The following is a 26,039-nucleotide window of genomic DNA, read 5'->3' on the forward strand; positions in this document are numbered from 1 at the left end:
CCAGTTGAGAAATGCCATGGTCAACAGGAAGACTGGGACCTTCTCCATGGAGGTGACGAAGAGTGTGGACAAGGGGGTAAGCTGTCCAAAATTCAGAAGACACTAGCACTTGTTATTTGCCTCCAAAAGGTGTACGAGCAAAACAACCCGACAGTGAGAATCCACTCTGCCAAAGGGTTGTTAAACCTGGCACAGTGATGCACTGCCATGACTTAGGGATTTTGTTTCCGATTTGATTTGCTCTGCATACGCCAGTGTGCGTCTGTGTGTGAGCCTCTTATCTCCACCAAGCACATGTTGCTGAATGCAGGGGGCTGCAGCCTCCCGATGATTCAGTTTCACTACTCGCCTGTCTCTGATGTAGAGTGGTATTCAGGCGTATGTGTGTTGTTGGTGTCGGAGTGTGTAGGCATTTAGCATTTTTAAAGCTTAGACTGCTTTATGCATTAGTCCAATCAAAGTACACAGTAGAAACGCACATTGGCAAGAGCTTAGCAGGGCAGCAGTCTCAACCACAACCATGCAATCAATGCACCACTAGATGGAGCTAGACTGTAGCGAATCCCATCAGATATCAGATGTTGATCAACTAAATATTTGCTAAATCATCTTTAATCTTTTGATTTCAGAAACGTGTACTGGTTTTACACAACGATTACTACTACACAGATATTAAAGGCACTCCTTTCAGGTAAGAAGGATTGATACTTTTATCTGCGTTATTATTTGATGAAAGGTGTTTTTTTTGGCATTGTTGTTGTTGAAATGTATCTATTTCAATTTTAGTCTAGGAGTTGCTCTTTCCAGAGGGCATGGGAAATATTTCTTCAGAGGCAATGTCACTGTGGAAGAAGGTAGAAAATCTTTTTGTCTTATTTTTCTCCTTCAGCTTTTCACCCCTGGTTTCACCTTAATTTGTTCAGATAGTTTTTTTCTGCACTTGTTATTGATTCCTCAACATGTCTTCCTCCTTTTTTTGTGTCAGTGTCTGCTCCAGTATTGATAGCTTTTAAATTTTGGAATAATACTTTTTCCCCCTCAGACATTTAAACAGCAAGATAAATAACTGTTAAACACTCCATGAACTATTTCTAATTGCAGGATTTGTCATAAAATACACATGTAATATCTGTGACAAGCCACTTTTTACACACACTTGGAGATGTCAACAAAAATTGATCCATAAATTAGGTTTTGAACATATGCTTTGATGCACAAATAGAGGTTAATTCCTTGTGTTTTTGCACCACATTTCGATTTCTGTCAAGGAATCTTAGCTGGACTGATGACATTTTATTCTTTATTCAAGGCTTGTTATAATTAAACACAGTCAAAGCAGGTTTGGAAATACTATAGTTTGTTGATATAAATTTGATTAAGTTGGAAAAAAATAGGCATAACAGGTTTTTGGTTCTACTATCATATTTATTGTACATAACATCAATTATTCAATTTATTATAAGTATAAACAGCTGTAATATAAACCGGGTTATGTCTGTTATGAATTTTTTATTTACTATGAGCTAGCCAGGTGAAATTATTCCACAATGATCAATATTCTGCTGGCAAATTGAACCACCAGCTCTGTGTAGCATTCTTCCGTTACTGAGCATATTAGACCGCAATATTTGGACGTGTGGTCAACATTTCCTCCACTGCCATTGTTAAAACTACAATCAACGTCATCGTTCACAACTTCTACTTCTGTTCGCTGATTGGCCCGGTAGAAAATCTACCAGAGACGATCTGAGTCAAGGAGAGAAAGCCAAGACTAACCTGGAAGCAAGAATTCAACATAGAGCAACATAGAAATAAAAATGTACTCAAAACCTTTACCCTTTTCCTTTTCAACGTCCCAGTTTCTGCCTGTATAATTAAGTGGTTTAGCTGTTCATATCCTTGTCTGGCTTGATGGTGAGTGTCTGCATATACAGTGTTTTCTGTATATGTTCATGTCCAGCTTCATGGACTTTAATATTCATGGGGCAGTGCCTGTGTCTGTAGGCTTCTGTGTCCAAGTGTTTCTCTAAACATGTCTGTCATGCAGGGCTCTCTGAGCATGACTTGGCTCTTCCTGGTCTAATCAAGCCTGTCATGTTTGTTCAAAAAGGACATTTTTCAAACACTCTCTGTGTTTAAGTTAATCTGCATTTTAAATATAGAAGCCTGTCACTTTTATTAAGACAGTCACTTGGAGACATAATATTATCATTCTTTTTTAGGACTTCATGACTTGGAGCATCCTGATGTTGCACTGGCTGACGAATGGTGAGAAAAATAACACAAATAAAATGTCATTCTCCATCCTTATTCTGTTTAAATTGTACGTATACAACTAAAGTATAAATTTGAACATATTTAAGAAAATAAAATGTCTCAGTTGCGTTTGCATTTCTAGGACTTTGGCAGATTCTTGGGTTATTTCTGTGATTTATGGTCATCATAAGGGATTACAGTTAATGCTTTTCAAACTAATCCTTGTAGATCGAAAGCAAAGCATTTTTTTCTTCTTTAGTATATGGTTTTATATTATTTGTAATCCAAAACTACCTAACAGCAGAAGGGAAATCTCACCTCTATTGAAAAAAAATAACAAGTAGATACTCAACCAACAGATAATTAAATGAGTCATTTTAAAATGAAGCTGATCTTGAGTCAGTTACAACTATAAAACTTATGTTTGTTGTTTTGTCTTTTCGTTTTCTGCTCTTGTTATGCTATAGGACATACTGCAACACAGACGAACACCCCAAGCATCGCTACTTGTCTCAAATAGAAGCAATAAAAATGTATCTCAGTGGGCAGGAACCCCGCTTGCATTGTAAGTTAAATTTTAGTGCTTTTTCTTTAACTGGATCAGCTTACGTTATTTGTATTTACTTGTAATCAATAACCCCCCCACGCCTCCACCCCTTTTTTATTGTAAAACTGATTTCTATTTGCCTTTGTCCTGTCAGGTGACAAAGAACTTATCCAGGAAGTTCTCTTTGATGCGGTTGTGACCGCTCCACTTGAAGCCTACTGGACCAGTCTTGTGCTCAATAAGTCAGAGTAAGTCACCCATTCCACTGATTTTACTGTTATTAGGGAATATTTGTGCGATTAAACAGCCTATGTTATTTTTCTGATGCCAATAACGCAGCTGCCCACAAAGGCAGTTCAGTTTATAAACTTGTCTCACTATACAGAAACTCGGACAAAGGTGTGGAGATTGCCTATCTTGGCACAAGGACAGGGCTGTCCAGAATTAATCTATTTGTGGTGCCTGACGAACTCACAAACCTGTAAGTGATCTGTATATGACTACTTTAAATGTGTTATGGTTGGTCAGATTTTTGCACACACTCCACAAGAGTGTAGATGTGGGGCTAATTGTGGGCTTATAATGTTGCGTTTGAACCATTCTTTTTTGGAGTTGAAACAGATGTGACACACACATTCAATGGTTTGCATCAATAAGAATACAGTCATTCCAAAACCTCATCCATTTCCAAGCTGGCTTTAGTGTGTATTCAGGATCATTGTTTGGCTGGAAAACCTGAATGGTTCTTAAGTTCAACCATATTGCAGCAAATTTGAGATGGAGTTCCACGAGTAAATATTTTTTTCTCCATTTCCCATAATAGACATTGTTCTTAGTGTTACATGGGTTGTCCAAGGACATTGTAGTTAATTTGATTTCATCTCAGAGGGCCCATTTTGATCATATGGTTGAAACGAGACATGATTCTGGTCTTCTAGTAGTACAGTGAATTATACTTCAAAACAACTTTGGAGAGGAATGCGGTATGTAAAAAAGAAAAGAAACAAAGCATTAAAGCATTAAAAACATTAAACGTAATTGAAGTTTGTTATTCCACCTAAAAAATAATGCAACTAAGATGCATCACTAAAATCCCAAAATTACCTTTTTTCATAAAGTTCTGATCAAGGCATTATATTGTTTGCTTTTATTTCTGATTTCAAATCGAATTAGTCTTACTAGCTTGTTTCTTCATTGTTGATATCATATGTTTCTTGTCTGCATCAAGAGACTTCCTGACAGCTGAAGACAAAGAGGGAGTGTTTAATGCTGATCACTTTCCTCTATGGTACAAGAGAGCAGCAGAACAAGTTCCTGGCACCTTTATTTATTCTCTGCCTTTCAACTCAGGTTAGCTGTGCATTTGTTTCTTATTTGGTTCTTCGTTTGTTTGTTTGCTTTAATTAAAGTATTAAAGGGGATATTGGCTGAGCCGGATTTAAATTAGTTTTGGTCACATTATGTGTTTGACAACTCATCACACAACACTAACTTTGGCATTTCTCTGTGACTTTTTTTTATTTTTTTTTTACATGTTTATCCTGGTTTCATTATTTTCTCTGGCTTTTATCTGTGTTTGCCTTTCCTCGTTTATTAATTCTGCTCTGTTTGCATTTGGACCAGACTGATTGCTGATGGCTGAAATAAGATATGCTAGGGAGAGGCTCGCTTCTTTCCGTAGAGAATAGCCCAGAATCCACAGTTTTATAAATGGATGCACTAATACGCAAACATCTCACGCATATTCAATTTAACAGTTTTACTAAAAAAATTTTATGTCCGCCAAAGGAAGAACATGTTCTCAGCCTCAGGCTTTCCATTAGTGCCAGCTATTACAAGTGATCTGAAAGCCTCTTATTTACTTGCCTGACTTGCCTTAGATGCACCCTTCCTCCAAGGAATGTGGTAGCTGTAGCAACGACAGTCTGTTAAATATATATATGTTACATTTATGGCTCTCCAATCACCTTTTAGTCGATCAGTTTTCTTTTTTTCTGTTCTGATATCTGTTCCTCTTGTGTGTGGTTTAGGTTCAGAAAACATGAGTGTTGTATTGGCCAGTACTGCCATTCAGCTTCTGGATGAGAGGAAATCCCCCATAGCTGCTGGTAAGTGGAAATTCAAGTGCTTCTTTCTCTCTGTCTCTCTTACACAAACACTCTTCAACGCTGACAGAGACTGCGGTATTCTCTTCTTCACACTGCTGTGCTTTATATTCCTGCTCTACAGTTGTCCTCCCCCCTGCTTATTTTCCTCTGAAACACTTGCAGCCCACATGTTCTGGCTTTCCGTGTGTTTTCATGTGTCCAATTGCATCCGTTGTAGTGCACTGCACAGTACATAGCACAGTAGCACACAAAAGCATGCACCAACATGCATAAAATATCTAAATATTGTATATGTAAAATATGTATATCTGGTGTTTGTGTTAATCTTGTATGCCAGCCACAAGTTAATTCAGAATGTCAACTCAGTAACTATGATTAGAGTTAGAGGTTCACATAGGTTCATAGTGATTCATCTCTGGTCTGAATATCATATCATTTTTGGGCCTTTAGTGATTTATTTGTATTTTATGTAGGCAACAAAAGGTTGAGATATGTCTCAAATGCCATGGATACACCCACAATTATATTTAAGTGAATGTCCATTTGTCAGGGTTGTGCAGTCTTTGTCCCATTTTACATTTGTTTCATGTAAGACAAAGCAAATAAATTGAAGTATTTAGCTGAATATACCTAAATAATTACCTTAATTAAAAAAAACAGCCTCTCTGAAATACGTTTTGTGCACCAGTTGTAGTTCACTTTTATAAAATCTCATTTATAAGTAATAAAAACTGAGGCTTAGAGCAAAAAAAAAAAAAATCAGACTGGAGTAACTCGCAAGACAAACAAAGGAATTTCTAAAGATACACTATCCATATCAATAACAGAACAGCATAAAGTTGTTTTTTTAAAGACTTCTTGCTTCATAGCTCATTAATATTCCTAAACTCTTCTACAGAGATTGTCATAAAATTATTCCAAGAGGTATTGTAAACTCTGTTTTCATTGTGCTGTAAGGCTGAGTATTTTCAGAGAAGATGGTGAGATCTGTAAATATCTTGAAAGTAGCAAAGTAGTTATGAAGAGAGAATAAAAGTTGTTTCTCGCCACGTTTAAAATTCTGTATTCAAGAGAAATCTAAACGTGAGGCAGGTAAGTCTGGATTGCAGGTGAGCCTCCGCATTCACAGCATGAATGTGGAGGCAGCTGTCTCAAGTGTCGAATTAGGTAAATTGTAATTACAAATAATAAGGTATGTGTAGTTTTAATGATAAGTAATAAGTTGTTTGCATTTCATCGCCTCCACCATCTTGAGTTTGTTGTTTATGAAATAATCTAAATTATTTTGTGATCAGGATCACAAAATAATTTAGATTATTTCTAATAGTTTAGATGACATCTAAATTATTTTCTTTCACAATTGCATGTGGAGGTTAAAATCCTGTGCTTCAAAAAAATTTTCAAATTGGAAAATCTGAAACTTACAATCACTTACAAGTTTGAATTTGTTATACTTTCTATTGCTCAAGCCATAGGGAAGGTATCAGAACACAAGATTAATTTTGACTTGTATCCATAATGCATCTTCAAATGATATCTGTATGTACGCGGTTAACCTCTGAGGTCAAGTAGAACTGCAGGAATGTATCTTAAAAGTGGAAAGACATGACGATGGAAGGAAAGAGGAGGATGATCTTTATGAAATTCAAAGATAAAATAAGAGAAGAAGGAAAAGGGCAGAGAAAGAGAAAATTATTTCACGGTGCCTGGATACGTTGACTTGAAAGCAGTGCATTGTGGGTAGTCTTTGCCTGGGGGAAACCACTGGAGCAGAAGGACAACGATGGGAGAGTCTGTGTAGTGCCACTGCATACACACCCAGTATGTGTTTGTGCATGACTATGCAATAGGGTTTGAGCACAGTGATGCACAGGCAGCCCACGGTTTGCACCAGCCCACAGAATAATTTGACCCTGCTCATTTCATCGCTGTTCATTCAGCATAATAGCATTTACTCAAATCCTTCTGAGCAGCAAAACAAATGACTAATCAGTCAGAAGAATTTAGGTGGATCCTATTGTTGCAGTGGGTGCTGATGTGCAGTAATGATGATCACGCTTGTCCTATCTGTGTATGTCTGTAAGGATGATTTTATATAAGAGTATCAGATATGGGGGCGAGATGTAGGCTAGAATGCAAATTTAGCATAAGCCGGTTAGGGCCAGTTTTCACTGCCCTGCGCTCCACTGAGCTGCAGACTTGTAAATACGCCAACACGCTAACTTAACAGGACAGGCCAGTGACGTCACATGCCACTGGCCCTGCAGACATCACTGGAGTAACAATGTCGCCGTGCGTGTGCGTACATACCCGTTTACGCCAGCATGTCAGTTTGTGTGTGCGTCAGTGTTTGTGGTCACATCCCAGGCCACGTGCAGTGAAGCCGCTACCGTGAAATACACAGAACCGTACGACTCAGGTCAGGCATGAACACCGATGGCATCTGTGTACCTCAATGTGCTGTTCTACTACACCGAGTGAACACACAGTGAGTTAAAATGCTGTTAATTACATGAATCTTCTCTCTGAACAAGTCAGTATGCACAAAACGCACTAGATGCAAGTAAAGAAAATCTAACTTATATTGTCTTCTAACATGTTTCTCTTGTTAGATTAATGACCTATAATAATGTCTTAATTTAATGAATATGAATGTGTGCTATAGATTTGTCTGTTACAGTTAAACTCAAAAGGATGTTGCATTATTTGTGGGAAAAGTAAAAATAATAATAATAATTTGGAATATTTTTGCATCACACAAAGCAGGCATTTCAACAAAAGTAGCATGGGCCTACCAGTGTCAAGCTACCCCAATGATTTAAACAATTCCATTTTAAAAACTTAAAAGAAATTATACTATGACATTTTTATAGTTTGAAATTCCCTATATGTGCAGTGTACGTAATTAAAAAACATTCTGGCTGTAAAGAACATGGAAACTAATGGATGCCACCAATTACTGTGAAATTGCAGACTGCTAATATTCACTAACAATGCATTTTGAATTGCCTTGTTGCTGAAAATGTACTGTATAAATAAAGTTACCTTACCTTACCTTAACAGTTCAGTTTGAGTTGTTTTAAGCAGATAAAGTAAGCTTAAACAGATAATGTGCTTGCTTGTTTGCCTGCTATCGTTATATTTCTACTAAAGGTAAAAGAACAAATACCATCAATAACTTCAGAGAACCTTTTCAAAGATTTCAGCTAACCTTTTTTAACAGTTCTGCTTTGAAACTACATTTGTGGGATTTTTTTTTTTTTTTTTTTTAACAGGATAAATGCCTGAGTGAACAGCCAGACTAATCAACCAGCTAATATCAGGTAGTTTTATTCCCAATGTAACTTCATAAAATGCAAAAATAATGAAACTTTGTCATATTTTATACAATAAACATACCTACGTTAAAATTACTCCTTAGTGTTTATTCTTAATTTTACTTGTGTATTTATTAGCATGAAAATGTCAATAAATCAAAGTTGTCGATACAACCATAATAATCATATAAAAAACTTTCAATATAAATTTTTACACACTGTGAACTCAAGGTTACTGTACCATGACAACATCTTACCAGACTACAATGAATACTATCTGGAAGTTCTTGGATTTCTTTGCACAAAATCTCGTTCTATTATAGTTCCTTTTCACTCTTGCGGACACAGACCTTTTGAAATTGATAGTCAGTGTTCATAAAGTAATCAGGAACGATGTTTTCCTTTATTATATTTACTACATACTGAAGGAAATGTTTAACATTGTGTAACTAGTAATATGTTACAAACAAGACTGATTGGAAAAATTGTACTTGCATGTGTAAACGTCATTTGTGCAGCGGTCTTTTTTTAATTTATTTTTTTCTTTTTCTTTTTTTTTCTTTTTTTATGAACCCATAAAATACATACAAAAAGGCTGAGTCTAAGTTCTTTTCATTTTAGTTTGTTTCATTATTGCTTCAACGAATTCCCCATTTTGACAGGAAAGTATCCTTTCAAAAATATATTTCCTTCACAAAACCTTTTTAGCATTCCTAGGCACAGACACTTAAAATGTTCTGTAATCTGACACATCTTTCTGTAAACACATGTACAAAGACACACACACTCTCTCAAGCACAAGTTAAGTCACAGGCTCATCTTTTTTTTTTTTAAATGCACATCACTGATACAAATAGATGAGGACATGACTGACAACAGCTGCCTAATATGGTTCACTATGAGTCAAAAACAAACTCAAAATGATTAGCAGTAACAAAAAAAAACAGATAAAATCTATAATTCTTTCTAAAAATACCAAATTGTTACATTACAAATACCTACAAGTACACACTTATAAATATATATTTGATTTCTTCTGTCATTGATATGCTTTTTTTCTTTTTTTTTTTTTTAGATAAAACAAAATGTATATTGTTGAATTCAGCTTCTGAAATCTGCTTAAAGTGGAAGATAGTCTTCTTATCAGTGCATAGTCAAATACCTGTGAAATGTAGCTACCCGAGTCTCAAATGTTAGGTACATTTATGCAAAAATTAAAAAAAAAAAAATTCTCACTCTTTGCACACATGTACAAACCCAAACATGGCATCCAGAGATAATTAGGTTAAAGGGAAGAGGCTTATAGAGTCCAGGGAAAACTTTACCACCTCTTAGGCAATAGCATTTTCCAGTGGTTCCTTTTCATCTGCAGTAGCATGATCGGCCCCCTGTGCTGCAGCCAGCTCCTCATTCTTCTTCAACTCTCGCTGATATTTGGCCATGATTGCCGCATAAGCACATCCATACACTGCTGCAGCCAGCATCATCAGACACACAATCCCACACACAACACCTGTGATGATCACTGTGGCAATGGCATGGCGGAGGTTGACAGGTCGATGCTTCTGCTTAGTTTCACACTCTGCCATGCCTCCTGCCCCTCCTCCTCCTCCTGCTCCCGCTCCACCTCCAACACCAAAACCCTCACCTATCGCCATGGGGACATGGAGAGAGTGGCTGGAGGGATGGGCATGGTTGCCATGGACGTGGCCTCTCAGTAGCTTCTCAGACTCTAGGTGGTGTATGTTGGCAAACAGGTAATGGTAGCTTGTGGTCATACAGGCATGGAACAGCTGATAAGGAATTTTTTGCAAGTCTTTGTCCTTCTTTTCTTCTGGTTGAGCGCAAAGAACTTCATCCACAACTCCACCTTGAGAGTAAGGAGAAACAGGTGAAGAAAATCAAAATAAAACCGTGAAAGAATGTGTTGTCATTTCTACTCAGGAAATGTCACACAATTTCCCTTTAATGATGATTGTAGAATTTATGTTGAAGACCAACTTCCTCTGTGTTAAGAAGCATGTTAAATATATGACATCTAAAGAGTTCTCTCTTCTGGATCACAAGATCCAAAGAAATTGGTTCTTCCACAAAAGGAATCAAATCAGGAGTTCATCAGTTAGCCTCTAGTTTCTTTTCAAATCCAGTAACCTTTGGCACACACTTCCAATTCTGTCAACTTAATTATCCACTAGCTTTGCGTCTGCATGCTTACTTAAATCTGGGTCCATTGTGTTGTTTTGCACTAAATAGAATTTTCATCTCGCAAGAAAACATTTATGTCAGAGTATCATGGACATGTAGGCGGACTATCTAACTCCATGAATGCCTTGGCTTCACTGCAGAGTGGTAATTTTGTTATCCAATGCCTGCTGCGTTTGGTCTAGCATGGGAAATTATACGGGTTGCTGATATGTGCTTTATCTGACTTAACAAACCAGAGAATTTACTGGAGATTCTCCTTCATGCATGAAGAACCTAAATGAGGAGCATTCAGCTGTAAATATTATATTTACTTGAAGCATTATTACATAAAACTTGCTAGTAAATGTATTATTAGCATGCTACACGTAACAAAAAAGGGTAAAAAATAAATCTCTAGTTTGTGCTTTTCACTGTAGCCCACTGATAAAAGCAAGATTCAAAGGGAGCAGAAGAGAATGACCTACAATAACAGAACATAACTTATATTCAAATAATACATATTTTGTATATTTCCAGGTAAGAGAAGTTGCATTTCTCCATGTTTGTACGTTGTTTCTACCCAACCGTTGCTGGAATATCTTTGTGTAAAAAGATGGATCAGAATAAAATATACTCCTCAGTGTCTAGAGGTCAAACCACCTGGGGAAACGCCCTCAGCAGCTGAGACACTGATAAAAGTCATTCTTTCGCTGCCTTTCAGACATTTGCTGTGGACTTTTGCTATAGCCACTCAATGTGAGGATCAGTAACAAAACGAGGGAGGACAGAAGTGCCATATTAAAAATTTGACTTGATTTCACAGAAATTCCATCATGGGAAACTTGTGATATAAGAACATTAAACCTGTGGCAGATATCTCCCTGTTAATCTGGATTCCTGTGTGAATAAAATTCCTGATGGTCTAACCTTTAAAGAGGTAGGTCTCCAGCCAGAGTTTGAGGCCAATAAGCTGGCAGTCACACCTCCAGGGGTTGTTTCGTAGCGTTATGCTGTCCAGGTGGGTCATGGTGTCCAACAGCGAGCGATCCAATCTTGTTAGTCTGTTGTTTGCTAAGCCCAGGTAGCTGAGGTTTTTCAGACTGTCTCCCATGACTCCTGGCAAACCCCACAGACTAACAAAAGAGACATAGTAAGAGAATCAGATTAAAGGAAGCTTTTGTGGTAATCTCTGATAAATTGAAATTCATGTTGAACTCAAAGTTGACTCTTGTTCTCATATTTCACTGTTACCTCAAATTGTGTAAGTGTTAAAAAAATCCCTTAATATACACATTTCTACCTCTTGTCACAATGGTGTTATTGTTTATTTTTATACTTTTTCTGTATTGAAAAGACTGTGCTGCACATCTCTTGCCACATTTAGCTTTGCAAGCTCTCTGGCTAACTGTTGCACCTTGTGCGGCTTTTTATTATGTATCTAGAATCAAGTGTGAATGATGCTTTTTATTGCAAAGGCTTGCATTTCAAATCATTTCATGTTCAAAAATATTCCCAGAGTTTGAAAGACCTCTGTTCCTTTTGTCTTACATGTTTGAAAAAGGCTTTAAAAGATTAATTTCCAGACACTTGAATCTCTTATTATTCTCAATGATCTCGAAATTCCTCTTGAAGAAATGTGTAATTATTTCACGTAGTGTGAATTGTGTAGGTTTTTAGTCACTAAAACCTAATGTAATCTAAATAACCTAAATAAAATTTAGGTAAAATTTTATTTAGGTTAAATTATTGCAATTGCTTTTCCTTTTTATTCTTTAGTTTTCCAATGATGCTCGTGATGGTGTGACAGTTTCAAGCATCTATACTTAACCTGTTGTGTGAGAGGTCAAGATGGGAAAGTGAGCGAATAGGCCCAAGCAGCCGTTTGTCAAGGTCTCTGATGCCGTTGTATGCCAGACTGAGGCGCTGCAGAGTCCTCAGACCTTGCAGAGCAGTTGGTGAAATAGATGTTATAGAGTTATTAGACAGATCGAGAATGCGGACAAGAGGTATTTCCCTGAAAGCCACCGATCCTAGTCCCCTGATACGGTTATCTTGAAGATACAGTTCCTGTGTGTCTGGATGTAGTCTCCGAGGGATGTCATAGAGGCCTCGACCCCGACAGTCCACCACTTTAGTGTTGCTGTTGCAGCTGCACTCCTTTGGACAGGCATGTGACAAAGGCAGGGAGGAGAGGAGTGCACACACCAAAATCACTGTGGAGACACAGGAACGAGACATTACAACGCCACGTGAGTGCGTACTACTTTTATCTAATTTGAATTTAATTTATGGTTTCAATTTCATTGCTCCCACGTACTGGTATGCGTAATTAACTACCATAGTTTCAAAGTTTCCCATGTCCGTGGTCACTCTCACATTTATTTTATTCCTACTTTACTTTGCTTTTATCCAGATGATTTTGTTTTTAAATTAAACTTATAACTAATGCGCACCACCAGTTCTTAGCAATAACACCTCCCCTCCCGCCCCCTTATACTGTGACCCCTGGTAACTTCACCAAAGCTTCATAACCCCTCACCCACACACAAATCTATACGCAGCACATACTGGGTGTCTGATTCCCTTTGAGATAACTTCACATGTCCATTCCTTCTGGAACATAACAGCATTATTTATAGCATTGGCTTGACTAGCTGGAGGCTCAATGAAATGAAGCTCGGACCCAAGTCTATGAGTGTAGCTTGCTCATAAGTTGCATCATAGCTGTTGCATAGGTAGAAAAATTGTGCCATGTCTGTTATTATTTATCAAATTACTAAATCATTTTGATAAATGTTTCCTCTTACTAATTCCAATAAATGTTTTGTAAGTGGGAATTCATGGTGATTCCTTAAATTTGTCTCTGTTTTTTTTTTCTGTATAGGCCGGCAAGATTGCCGTTGACTCGTCCGTGATGATGAAACCACTGTAAAGCTATTCAGAAGTCAATACTTTTTCTACTCACACATTATGAAACAAGTTCTCCTTCTCACACCCATTTCATTTGTAACCCAGCGGTCGTGTTTCTGTTTGTGACCCTTTACTGACCCCTCAAAACTGTGTACTCAGTTGGAATAATCCGTGGTCTGGTCTTCTGATAGATGGCAAAGTTTGCTTTGTTTGTGTCTCTTTTTTTCATTTGCTGCGTGAGCGGAGTGTGTGGGTTATCAGCAAACATGCTTTTAAATTCGCATATAAAATCACTTGCACAAGCACTATAACATATAAACCCCTCCTCAGTGTAAAAACAAAAGTGATTTCATTGTGGCATGAATTTTTATTCATTTCTACAACCATTTAGCAGCCTCCAGAAATGATCTAAACACCCTCTTGGGGTCGTGACCCCCAGCTTGGGAATGAATGGATTAAATGACACCTATTTACTGCACAGTCTGCTCTTTGAAGCACCTGGGCCACGGAAACCACAACTCTTCTTTGAACTTGAAGAAATATGTTACAAAACAAGTACCGGTACTTTTACATTTCTCTTAATTCCCCCAGCAAGCATTGCAGATTTCCTGTCAAGTTCAACACAAGAAGTTCGCTTCTTGTGTTGACTGGGAATCTTTTAGGTCATTTGGGTCATTTGGTCTTCATAGCATGTACATAAAGAAATGTAATTACAAGGGCTTTTTATTGTGCATTAGTTGAAAAACAAACTCTCAAGTGTACATATAGACATGGCATGAGCCAAGATGGGCAGTATAACAGGAGTTATGAAATGAGGTCAATACAAAGGACTGGCTTTTTGCTGTTGTGTCCCTTCATGATAAAGCCGATAACAAGAAGTCTGTAACGACATGCCCACATTACCCATAACAGTTGCAACTGTGAATAACCTCAACTGTCAATATCACGCTAATTGCAACGTGTAAAAAAAGAATCAATGCTGACCTGATATGAAGCAGTTAGTGTGGAAAAGTGATTATAATTTTTAATTTAAGTTACAAATCCTGATTAATGCCTCATAACCCTTGCACACCCACATAGAAATTACACTCACAAAACAGCAACAATGGAGATCCTACCTCTCATTTCTGCCAGTTTCTGGGCCGTGTTGTGTTCAGGGTTCTTTTAGCTCCCTTTTGGTATTGCAGTGAGTCTCAATGGTGTAGGGTCCATTTGTCGTCATTGAGATTGAGATCGTCTGGTCCCGGCTCTCATTCGGTTGGTCTGGTCAATGGGTGGGAATTGGAGAGCAAAAAGAAAAGCGGGAGAAACCAGCGTTGCCCTCAGGTTTCCCAGCAGTGCCTGCGAGGGCATGAAACCCCATCAGAGCAGGCAGATCAGAGCGCTAGCTCACTGCCAGCCAGTCTGGAAATCACTCGAGTTCGGAGCTCTTCCTCTCTCTCCCTCGCTCTCTTCTTGTCTATCTCTCTTGCTCTCTCTATCTCTCCTTTTGTTGCTCTCTTACTATCTCCCAAATCCTCACATGGCTTCCTGAATGATTTTGTTCATAGTGTTTGCTGTTCTTAGTACGTTGCCATTTCTCATGACTAGAATTTGTTGTTCTATTGACACCAAATCAGCACTTGGCCCTGTCTGTCTTTCTCTCTGTTTTGCTCACTCGTCACCCCTCACCCCTCCTCCTCTATCCCCAGTTGCATTGGTGTATATGATGGTGTGTCATCTCCCTCTGGACAGCTGTGCCTCCTAAATCATAGCACAAACACATTCACCAACATCCATGTTGCACCTCCTGTTACTCTGGCAAGAACTGAACAAGACAAAATTAGATTGGGAATGCAGCGAGGCAATAAAAATACTCATGCACTTAAATTCACAATGCCTATTGCTGTGGCACGCTTTGATAATATTATGCATAAGCCGTGGGCAGAGGGGCTGGCAGAACACGCCCTCAGCACAGCAACGCAGCTTGCACAAATGCACATGTTGGTGCACACATACAGTTCGACATTGGGAAGCTGCAATAAATGTTCTTGGATTTTTGCTTTACTTTTTTTTTCCTTTTCATTGCTCATTAAGAGATTGACTGTTAGGCTGATGTTACTGCACAAATCCTAGTTGATATTAAGCTGTTTTGATGCTTGCTAGCTCACTCTGGTTTCTGGGTATTTGCCCTTCTGTTTGACAACATCCTGTTCTGTTCTGCTGCTTGTTGTGGGTCTACTATTTGCTTCCTTCCCCATCTGTAAAAATAACTTACAAATGGAACACAAGAGGACATATTAGACTTGAGCAATGATCTTTCCAGTAGTTTTAAAATGTGTATAAACATATAGAGAATAGACTGACAATAGCTGCATTTCCATTACAAATGTGTGCAAATCTTTTGTGTGTGTTCTGCAAGACGTAAAGTTCTATTTTTGAACTGTGAGAGAAAGCCGAAGTACCCAGAGAGAGCATATGTATGCACAGGGAGAACATGCAAACTCCATGCAGAAAAGACCGTAGACTGTCATCCAAAGCATTGAGTCAGTTGAGCTGAATAGAAATTCAATCCACACTTTTCAGGAGAGGGGGTGGGGGTTGTACAACAAAACCCCATCACATTTTATTAATTTATTTCACAATTATTAAAATGGTTTGCTCTATTTGCTTTTAAACTAATAAAATGTGAATAAGTGCAAAGGGTTTGAAAGCATTTGTACGGTGCTGTAGTACATTTATTCTATCCTTACTAGATTCCTAAATCAGTAGGCTGCAAACCAGTTGTCATCCCCCCTGCCTGGGACAGAACTGATTGGAGATTGGTGATGGGATGGATTTAGGATGGATTTTCTGTCTCTTCATCTTTATGCTCATAAACCCAGCTCAGCGCCTAAATACTTTCAGGTTCTTAAATCAGTCATACATAGGGAAATTAAATGTTCATACGTGGAACAAAAATAATTTCCGTGTCTTAGTGGAATGGATTTGAGCTTTTGTGTTGAATTGTCATCCCTGTGCATTCTAAATATCAGTGTTGTTATTACCGCCATCGCACAGAACGAAGCCCTGAAGCTACTGTTGTAGATTTATGCTCCAACCATTAATTTATTTCCTTAATGAATGTGTTGTTTCTTCACTTCAAATGCCACGTGGAATAGATTGCAAGAATTCACCGTTTTCCTGTCTGACGACTCGGTGTCTGTAGTCCTTCTTATCAAGCTCTACCTTTTTCCATCTCTCATGTTTCCATTCCTCTTGCCCAGCATCTTAAATTAGCCTCTCCTCCCGGGTTTTTCATGTGGGTGTAGAGATGGTGGGCTGCCCAAAGGATCTGGCAAAGCTTAGGATGGGATAATCTGCACCTGTTCCTATGGGCAAGAGCTAAAATGGGTCACAGTAGCACCACACCACGTGAAAACATTCGCACAATTACGTCGTCGGTACACTGGGAAGTGAAAACACATTTTAAGCTTGTTTTTTTATTGTGAAAATGGTCAGCCTGAAGAATGCAAATAGATCTGTTGATTGTTTCACCCAAAGTTTATTTAACCTTAAATGTCATACATACTGTAACAAGCTGTGAAGGGATTTACCTCTCTGATGTAAGTAAAAGTCTCCTTCAGGTTTTATCTAGATCTGAATTCCATTCAGGGTTTTTAAAGCATGTCTGCCAGAGACTGGAACTCTATTTGTTCATCTGAATGCATAAAGTATTGAATGCTGTCGGTGCCAAATTCCAAAATTTGGCACCGACAGCATTCAGAAGTTGCTACATGTGTTCGTTATTAAGGTGGGAGTTCAGCATTCAGTCAAGCTCTTTTTGTAGAAGACCTCCGGTTGTGTTGGAATCAGTAATGAATAATATTGTCAGCTTTTTTTTTAAAACTTGGCTAACTGGAATATACGGAGGAAAAATTCTAGTTGCAATTCAGTCTTTGCCTTAAGGAAAGGACTTCAAGTACCTTGCTGTCATTTTCACAAATGGCATTCTTCTATCCATACTGACCACTCAAATAGGACAGATTAAATCACTGTTGTGTTTTACTGATGACAATCCATGTGAATGCAACAATCTATTTTAATTTGCTTAGTTTCCTCTTTTCATTTTTGTCTCTGAGTGGAGAGAGTGGCAATTGCTGTTTCTACAGCAGTTTTACCAAAATAACAAATTGATCGTCCCTGCTTATGGCAATAATTCATCTCCAAAGTATCTGTAAAGTTTCTCAAATTATAAATGTTGGCATCATATAGCCAATGACTGCATTTTAAATCCTGTTTATTTTTATTTTAGTAAGGTTTTTCCATTTATCCTATCAAATCTGCTATTGAAATAAATCTTTGTCAGAGAAAGTAATAGATTCTGCCTGTTGCAAATGTATCTCTTCTTTTGCAGCAAAATCTGAGCAATGTGTCATATTTCACAACAAACTATAACTAACAATAGTAATAACTAACCTCATATGAAGAACTTACACATAACAATTTGACCAAATCCAGGAAAATATGCTAACATATTGGTAATTTGCAGTCCACTTGTCCATTTGGTCCAAGTTAGGAAGCAAGTGTTTGTTCACTATTTTTTTTTCTTTTTTTGGTTTGCATGTTATATTGCATTCATACTATGTTCTTAATGCTTTTTTTGTGATTTTAACTTTAATTTATCGTTTTGCATCTCTTTCAGCTGTTGGCATCCAGATGAAGTTGGAGTTTTTCCAGAGAAAATTTTGGACAGCCAGCAGACAGGTACCTACTGACATGATGCTCATCCCATGATTGAAGTACAAACACGTTTTCAAATCTAAGAACATAAACCAAAAACACAGAGTAAAAACTAGCAGGTTCTTGTTTTCCTCTAAATTCTAATCTTTCTTTTCCAAATTTCTGTCTTCTTTTTCTATGATCACCTCTTTTTATTATCATATTAATATTCAGTTCTGACTGACTGTCTGTCCTTTCATCTGTCCATCAGTTGACTTACTGCAGGAGACAACATTCAACATAGTGTCAGGCCCGGTTCACAAGGAGTGGAGCATTTATAAACAATAAAGAAAAAAATTTGCATCCACAAAACAGGATGCAGCGCCACAGAAAATGATGAAGCAGCTATGCCGGGCCAATCTGTGGTGCTTTAACACTGATTGGCCTGAGTGATGTCATTTTTGCTATTTGTAAGAGTGAGGCAAATGCAGAATAGAGAGAGACAATAAGGTCGATTTTTTATTTTATTTTAACCAACCTCATCATTTAAAAAAAAAATGTGGCTCGCATGAAAGCCACATCCAGAGTGGATCTAAAATGTATCCACTCTGGAACCTGGTTTCAAACATGATCAATTCTGGTCTGTGAAGATGCCAAATCTGTGTGGATACTCGGCCTGAGTTACTTCGGCAGTTACACCTAAACTCGTCTCCGCGTGGACCGGGTCTCAGTTTGGCGAAAATTAAGAATTTCTTAACGTCAGTCAAGTGAAAAATGTATCTAAATGAGTACAACAGACAAACAAATGAAACACTCAAAAGTCACTTAAAATACAATATTAATGCAATGGATTCATTGCTATGTGGAGTCATTGATAAATGTTCACTACTTAAAAAAGCAGTGACAATGTAAATAAATGTCTGATGCTGAAGTGATGTGATCTAAAAAAAAATCTGAAACATTGTGTTCATTGCTTCAATATAAAATGTTGAGGGATGAGTAATTTTTCAAAAGTTCTTATTTCAGCGGATGGCTGTTTTCCAGAGATCATGCAGGCCTATTTATTTTCAAGCTAAAACCCTGACAGCTTATTAGTTTCTTCCATAATCAAAATTACAAAACACATCCTCTGATGCATGTGTGGTAATGTGGAGCATTTCCAATACGGCATAAAATGCAGATTATACCTGAATGCTGCATTGCTACTTTTACTTTTTGAAATACTTGTATTTTTGCCACTCACAGTGTGAAATTACAGGCACTCTGGGCTCAGCAGAGTTTGTTTTTTTATCATCTCTGAGTAGATAGTTGCTTTGTTAGGTGTCAGACACCATTTGTCATTCCTTACTCTTTGTTACTACAAAATATGCCTTTAAATCTTCAATTTATGAACTCATATTTGAGCTAGAAACGTTGCCGTCACTGCTTCTTACTGAACTTGTTGCTACAATGAGCCAGTTATGTAACCTTTTTTACTGGCAATGAATTTATCACAACATCAGGGTTTGTTTTTTTTTTTTTACCTAAATAGTGGGTGAAGCAGAATGAGCACTGTTCAAAGCACTTTAACTAATTTCCCTACGAATAAAACACTGAGATATAGCAGTAAATGCAAGCAGTGCTCTGGTTTAGAAGATTAGGTTAGTACTTCCACACAGTAATTAAGTACAGAAAAACAGGAGGATTTCTTAAAAACAATGTTCCATCTACTCTGTCCTCTTGCAAGAACTCTTTTATTTTTATGTACCTGGAACAGCACCCTCTGCTGGTTTGCTTGAATTCAGATGTGTGAATCAGACTGAGATACTTTCTTCCTCTTAAGAGTCAAACTGCAGTATTCAGCAGCTTTCCTGCTTTGCTTGATTTGGTTTGATATGCAGAACAAGCACATCTGGGCATTTATTAGAACTGCGTTTGTCTAATAAGTCATACCTACAACATATGACAGCTTGCAAAGTCAGTTAAACTTAAATTTCTTGTTGCATTTTTAACAGATGACAATCATCACTCATTCACACATTTTTACCAGAGTAATTTTCCTCACCTTAAATGAATAAATATATTTTGTTTGTGTTTTTTTTTTGTTTTTTTTTGTTTTTTTGCAGTGTGCAGCATTAGATGGGAAATGCTCCATAAGCTGTGATGATGAGGTCAGACATTTTTCCTCTTCTCAGTCCATGATCTTTTGTGCGATGACTCTGCCCTAAACTATGTTTTCTAATTGACAGCACATCAACTGCTACCTCATTGACAACAATGGCTTCATTCTTGTAGCAGAAGACTACACACTGGTGAGACATACAAGCACGCATCTCGTTTTTGATGCTGTTGCACAGTCTGCTCTCGCTCTCTCTCTCTCAAAGTGCTGGTTGAGCATGTACCTTCTGCTTAGCTGTCACCAGACATGCTGTCATTCTGACTCTGGCTCATCCGAAGCATGTCCGCTGGCTGTCATTGCCCTTCTCTTCCCCTGCATGTCCTTTTTCTGCACCCGCCTTTGTGTTCATATGCTTAAACTTTTCTTATCTTTTTAATTCAATCATGATTTATTAAAAGTTATTATCTACTGTTTAGTCCTGATGTATTTTGAATGTATGTTCTCGCCATGCAAGTTTCTTGGTTCAGGGTGTTTTAAACTTTTTACATGTTGCTCTGAATGTACACGCTTTGGTATGTGGCCTTTATTCTTATTTAGGTGATTAAAACACACCAGTTAAAACGAATAACAATTAATTAATTAATAATAATTAATAACATTATTATTTATGCACATGATCTGGCCAAGAGGCCATTTAAAGAAAAGTTAGTCCCTCCAGGACATTGCAATGTTTTTGTGATTGTTGTGGCCAAAAAACTCAAGTGGAAATACATTTAACATAAATTGCATATAAAATTGATGCCGATGAAATCCTGGATAATATTTTCTCTGAGGAACCTTTGCATGGCAAGGTGGTCGCTTTAGGAGGAATGTTGACTCCGGTGCAGGTAGAAACCCTGTCTTCACAAATGCGAGTTAAATCGAATTCTGACATTGAGTCAAACTCAGCTTTAGCAAAGCGTTCATTTAACACACGCACCTGGGCTGTCACACTTAATCTACTTTTAATTATTTTTCCTCCAAACAAATGAGCAAACCCTGATATTTTAATTGTGTCTAAAATTTAAAGGGCTAATACCTAATTTTAATAACACTAATCACAAAAAGGTAGTTGGTTTGTAGATTGGTTCCTTTGTAATAGAAACCTATTAGTGACTGTTGTATAATTTACTTTGAAGCAACTGTAAGATAAAATCATAATAAATAAAATTAATTTGTTTGAACTAACTCTCATTTCCAGAAGTGTATTGCTGTCATGGAAAAAAAAAAAAAAAATAAGTTTTTGAACATGTTATGATAATTATTCTGTACAAACATGGAAATATATTTTACAATCATAATTATATTGTATAAATGTAACAATACATTGTGTGAATATGATCTTTTTTTGAATTAATGTGATAATTTCCTCCAGATGTTGGCAGTAGTATGCCTTTAGGTTGCACTGACAATGAAACTCAACAGAAGGAAGAAGCTGGCATATCGAGTTAATTTGGGATACATGTGGTGAGGAATGCCTGGCTGAAAATATGGACTGCTCGTTGTCTCGATTCCTACAGAAACCACATTGCGTGAATCTATATGCCACATGAAATTAGGGTTTAAATAAATGCGTTGCATGAGCTGCCTCCTTTTATCTCTGTTCTACACAAATGGGGAGAAAAAAAAACAGATATTTGATTGTACTCTGAGTAATAACACATCTATGTTGAACACATTTAAAGTGGAAAAACTATGAAGCCTCCCATAACTCTCCTATGAGGAGTTAGAGGATGGTCAATGAGGAAGGTTCGAGAAGAGAATCAAACTGATTTTTCCTTCTGTGCAGTTCTCAGAGTGTGCATGCTAATAATGACTTCATCCACGTTGCTCAGCAGCATCAGCATCTCTACATGCCTCCAACCAACCGTGAAATAAAACTTGACCAACTACTTTAGATTAGCCTCTATTAATGTGCATACACTGAAAGCATAATATTGCCATCATCTGGTTGAAATGACCATGTTTATACAATATAATTATCATGTTTATGGAATATAATCATCACGTTTATACGACATGATTATTATGTTTGTACAATATATTGTATTTGTAAAATATGAATGGTGCTATAGCATAACAGTGTTCAAAAATGTATTTTTTTCCATACACATTCAAATTTACAGTTACAAATTGATGTAGAAACATTCATCTGTCGGCACCAATATGACAATACAAAGCCACAGAAGTTAGTGAAAGCATCAAAAGTCATTGAAGAGAGCAGGTAATGTGTTACAAAACAAATGATCAGTTGTACCAAAAGCAGAACCTCAAACGATGAACTCATCGGCTTGTTTTTCAGGTAGCACCGATGCTACCTGAAAAACAAGGTAGGCGTTTCCATAAATGGTCCAAAATGTGCACTTTCAAATTCTGGAGTATAATAAACAATGCATATGGTATAATTGCTTATATGGTTAGATTTTGTATTAAAACTATTGCAGATGGGCAGTACTCTTTTCATTAAAGAACCTTTTGTCCTTTCTTTTTCAGACTGGAAATTTTTTTGGTGAAGCAGAAGGAGCTGTAATGAATAAGTTGCTGCAGATGGGCTCTTTTAAACGGTAATCCATGTGTGCGTCTGCGTGTGTATATTTGTGTGCACTTGGAAGTTCAAGCCCGAGTACATGCATAAGTGTGAGTGAATGTATATTTGTACAAACATGTGCAAAAAAAAAAAAAATCAAAAGGCAGGTTGCAAAATGAGGGCATGTCTCTTTTCGTGTGGACAGCTCTACATGTGGCAAAGCAAATCTTTATTCCCTGAGACAAAAGAATTAAGAGAAAGTTCAATGCATACATTTCCACACCATACACACATCCTCGCAAACAAACAGCATGTGGACAAACATACTGTTCTTGTCAAGAACCTCTATCTTGGGGATCTGTATTTTCAGATTTAGCTCCGGGACACCTTCCCTGGTGTTCCACAGCAGAGATGCCCACAAGCCAAAAACACGCAAACTTTAGTTGTAATATAAATCAGTTGTGGAATGATGTGAAATTTGTGAAATCTTTGCCTAGTTACAGAGCTTTGCGTAAATTAGTATTTCACTGAAGCTTGCAACCACATTCCCAAGCCTGCAGCAGGGCAGTACCCTCCATTCCTTTATACGTATGGGACGTGGGTGAGGGGGAATTTCTCTGTGTAAAACTGCAAATCATTGCATAATTGCAAAACCCAGCCCATAGTTTATAAAAATGAACCCTTAACATCAGACAGCTAATAGTTTACAGACCAATCCATAAAAACAAGGGCCCTACAAGTGCTTTCTCAGAATCCTTAAAGTTGGTTGGAGACGGATTTTTGAAGATTGAGGAAGACGTATGTTGAAGGAGTAACATGACTTGTTTTGTCATGTTGACTTTGTTGTGTAAAGGCTCTGTTAGCATGATGAGTAACAGAGCCTTTAGATCTAAACACTGATGAATCCAATATATCTGTCAGTTTTGTGTCTTGTTTGAAACAACATGTACATGTCAAATTCATTAGTTAAGCTTGACACAAACTGTCAGCTTGAACTTATTCATAAGCCAAAATCAATGCTTTTGATACATTAGAAAAAATAGGTTACTGCTTCAACAATTGTTTAATTAAAGCAAGTATTCAGATGATATTTTCATGAATTCCAATCAGATTTCTGCATAAGAGGACCTCAACAACTGCTGATGAACACATATTTTGTATGGTTTTACCTTACAAAATATTATTTCCCTACAGTATGTTTTTTCCACTTAATTTTGTTAAGAATTCCAAGTTCTATAGGGTAACCACATTGTTCAACCTAAACAAGTAGTTAATCATGTAATGAATCTATTAAATCTCAATACAATAACTTGAATTCCTTTGTAAAAAAAAAAAAAAACTCCTAAAATTTACCGCTCAGTTTTGTCAAAGTATTTTTGTAAAATTTACACCACATTTTATTGGTGCTACATGGTCTGCAGTATCGTTTGTGATTTCACCAACCACCAACAAAGATGATCACGGTGCGCGTTAAGCTATATTTTCTTATTTTAATATTTCTTCTCCATTAGTTTTTGGACAGTCTTTCTTGACCAACTCCAGTGTTAACTGCACTTTGATTAAATTGATCTGTCTTTGCACTTTATTTCTAGAGAACTGTTTTACTCTACACATACAAGATTTTTGCACAGGGATATATTTGCTGTGTTACTAGGCTAACGTTACTTTGTGGTCTCTCGGTTTTAATGTGACTTGTTGATAATTTAGCCCTACAAAATGTAGGTTTTCATTTTTTATCTAGTTAACAATGCGAGTTGTTGTCCTGCCGCTCAAACACATCACGTTGCTTGGTGTGTGCCAGTTATGTATGACGGTATTCAATGCTTCAGAACTAAACACGTTTGTTAAACTTAAAAACTACCTGACTATATCATCAATGGAGGTCAAGACTTTGAGAATCACTGATGTATACAATCTCGCTATTTTACATTAATTTAAGTAAGTTATGAACCAATTCATGTGGTCTTACTTATCACTAATTGGTTCTGGGCATCGTGTTGGGGCTGTGTATCATTAGTACTGCGACTGAGGTTTCAACATCGCCTGGGGCGGCAGATATATTGAACCCCACTCTGTTGTCACACATGTTCAGACTGCCATTCACACACACAAGTATATCATGTGTAAGAACTCTCCCAAAGGCTATTAAAAAGAGTATCCATTGTTCAAAGACAGGCTTGTAACCTTAGCAATAACCTCCTCCAGACGGAGCTAGATCTTACCCCCTCTGGGTTCACTAAGCCCTTAAAACCTCTGATATCCCTCCAATATCCCACAAATTATCCACACAAACAGACTTTTCTGAAATCACTGACAAACCTCTGAGGAAGTGCTCAGCTTTCACTTGCTTTGCTGCTTCCATTCTTTCTACACCCATCATGTGTAGTATTTGTAGGTGAAGCCGTTATTACAGAGGTGGGATCTTCTCTTCCATCCCCAACACAGCAGACTAAAACGCCCGTCAGGCATGTATTTGCAGATAATGTCTGAATCAAGATTCCTCGACAACTCAACAGAACTATGGAAAATGTTTTCTCTGATTCTATTTTGGATGCTCTGTGTCATCGTCCTGCTGTCTATTCTATATTTGTCTCCATAGTGTCACACTGTATGACTACCAGGCTCTTTGTTGGGTCCATTCAGAGAGTAGCGACAGTGGGCACACACTCCTGGATGTGAGTATTCTCCAGCCTCTATGTGTTCTACCCCTGTAGTAAAGTCCATATAGTACAATATTTATTGCTTGTGTCCAATCATTTCCCCCTAAACTCCCTCCCTCTTTTTTTCTTCTAGCCTTACTTCGCTTTCTTTGCAGCGGTAAAGTGGATCCTGACTGAGCTTGTCATGTAAGAGTCCTCACTGGATAATACCTCTTGTCTGTTTATGGGGTAACGCTATAAGCTTTGCGCATATATGTGGTTTCTGAAGTCTTGTATTTAGGCCTGTCTGCTCTGAGATTAGCTGTATGTTTGTGAGTATACTGTATATCTGTTGTGTATTTGTTTATGGAGGCCTCCACATGTACGTTGATGTGATCCTCTGTGATCATAACCAGTAATAGCTACCTGATGTTTCCTGCACCATGAGTATTTCTGTGATGCCACATTGTGGTTGTGGTTTAGTCCTGCTGGGTGGTCTGTCACTGCCACAGTGCATCATGGGAGTACAGAGTTGTCGGTACTCATTTTGTGTTTTAACAATAGAAGTAATTAGAGAAATGAGATAAATGTGAGGTATTTCCTATTTCTACAACCTATAGCTTAGACCTAAGAATAAGTAAGGCTGAAAACACATTAAAAAAAAAAAAAAAAAAAAAAATACTCTACAGTTTTTTACATTGCCCTGAATTTTTGGGAATTTTTTTTGGTCTAAT

General features: G+C 37.5%; 2 protein-coding genes across 2 annotated transcripts in view; one reads left to right on the top strand and one right to left on the bottom strand.

Moving 5' to 3' along the window:
* Positions 1-26,039, top strand: part of LOC106938178 (voltage-dependent calcium channel subunit alpha-2/delta-3-like) — a gene marked incomplete at its 5' end in the record, with an annotated part of 70,872 nt that overhangs the window by 30,799 nt on the left and 14,034 nt on the right. The window contains 15 exons of the mRNA XM_015020060.1: positions 5-76; positions 630-691; positions 787-854; positions 2,223-2,268; positions 2,724-2,821; positions 2,958-3,051; positions 3,189-3,284; positions 4,032-4,153; positions 4,834-4,911; positions 17,986-18,047; positions 20,108-20,152; positions 20,231-20,293; positions 22,633-22,703; positions 25,266-25,341; positions 25,460-25,512. Of these exons, the coding sequence (XP_014875546.1) occupies positions 5-76; positions 630-691; positions 787-854; positions 2,223-2,268; positions 2,724-2,821; positions 2,958-3,051; positions 3,189-3,284; positions 4,032-4,153; positions 4,834-4,911; positions 17,986-18,047; positions 20,108-20,152; positions 20,231-20,293; positions 22,633-22,703; positions 25,266-25,341; positions 25,460-25,512 (1,106 nt within the window). The remainder of the gene's footprint in view (positions 1-4; positions 77-629; positions 692-786; positions 855-2,222; positions 2,269-2,723; positions 2,822-2,957; positions 3,052-3,188; positions 3,285-4,031; positions 4,154-4,833; positions 4,912-17,985; positions 18,048-20,107; positions 20,153-20,230; positions 20,294-22,632; positions 22,704-25,265; positions 25,342-25,459; positions 25,513-26,039) is intronic.
* lrtm1 (leucine rich repeats and transmembrane domains 1) lies at positions 9,280-14,993 on the bottom strand. Its single transcript, XM_015020061.1, has 4 exons — positions 14,441-14,993; positions 12,241-12,625; positions 11,340-11,545; positions 9,280-10,098 (listed from the first exon to the last, which is right to left on the bottom strand). Exons 1-4 carry the CDS (start codon positions 14,445-14,447, stop codon positions 9,560-9,562), a joined length of 1,137 nt encoding a protein of 378 aa, XP_014875547.1. The 5' UTR covers positions 14,448-14,993; the 3' UTR covers positions 9,280-9,559.

Source organism: Poecilia latipinna, unplaced genomic scaffold (assembly GCF_001443285.1).
Source record: "Poecilia latipinna isolate Pla-1442-1.1 unplaced genomic scaffold, P_latipinna-1.0 Scaffold2527, whole genome shotgun sequence".
In the NCBI taxonomy this organism is placed as follows: domain Eukaryota; kingdom Metazoa; phylum Chordata; class Actinopteri; order Cyprinodontiformes; family Poeciliidae; genus Poecilia; species Poecilia latipinna.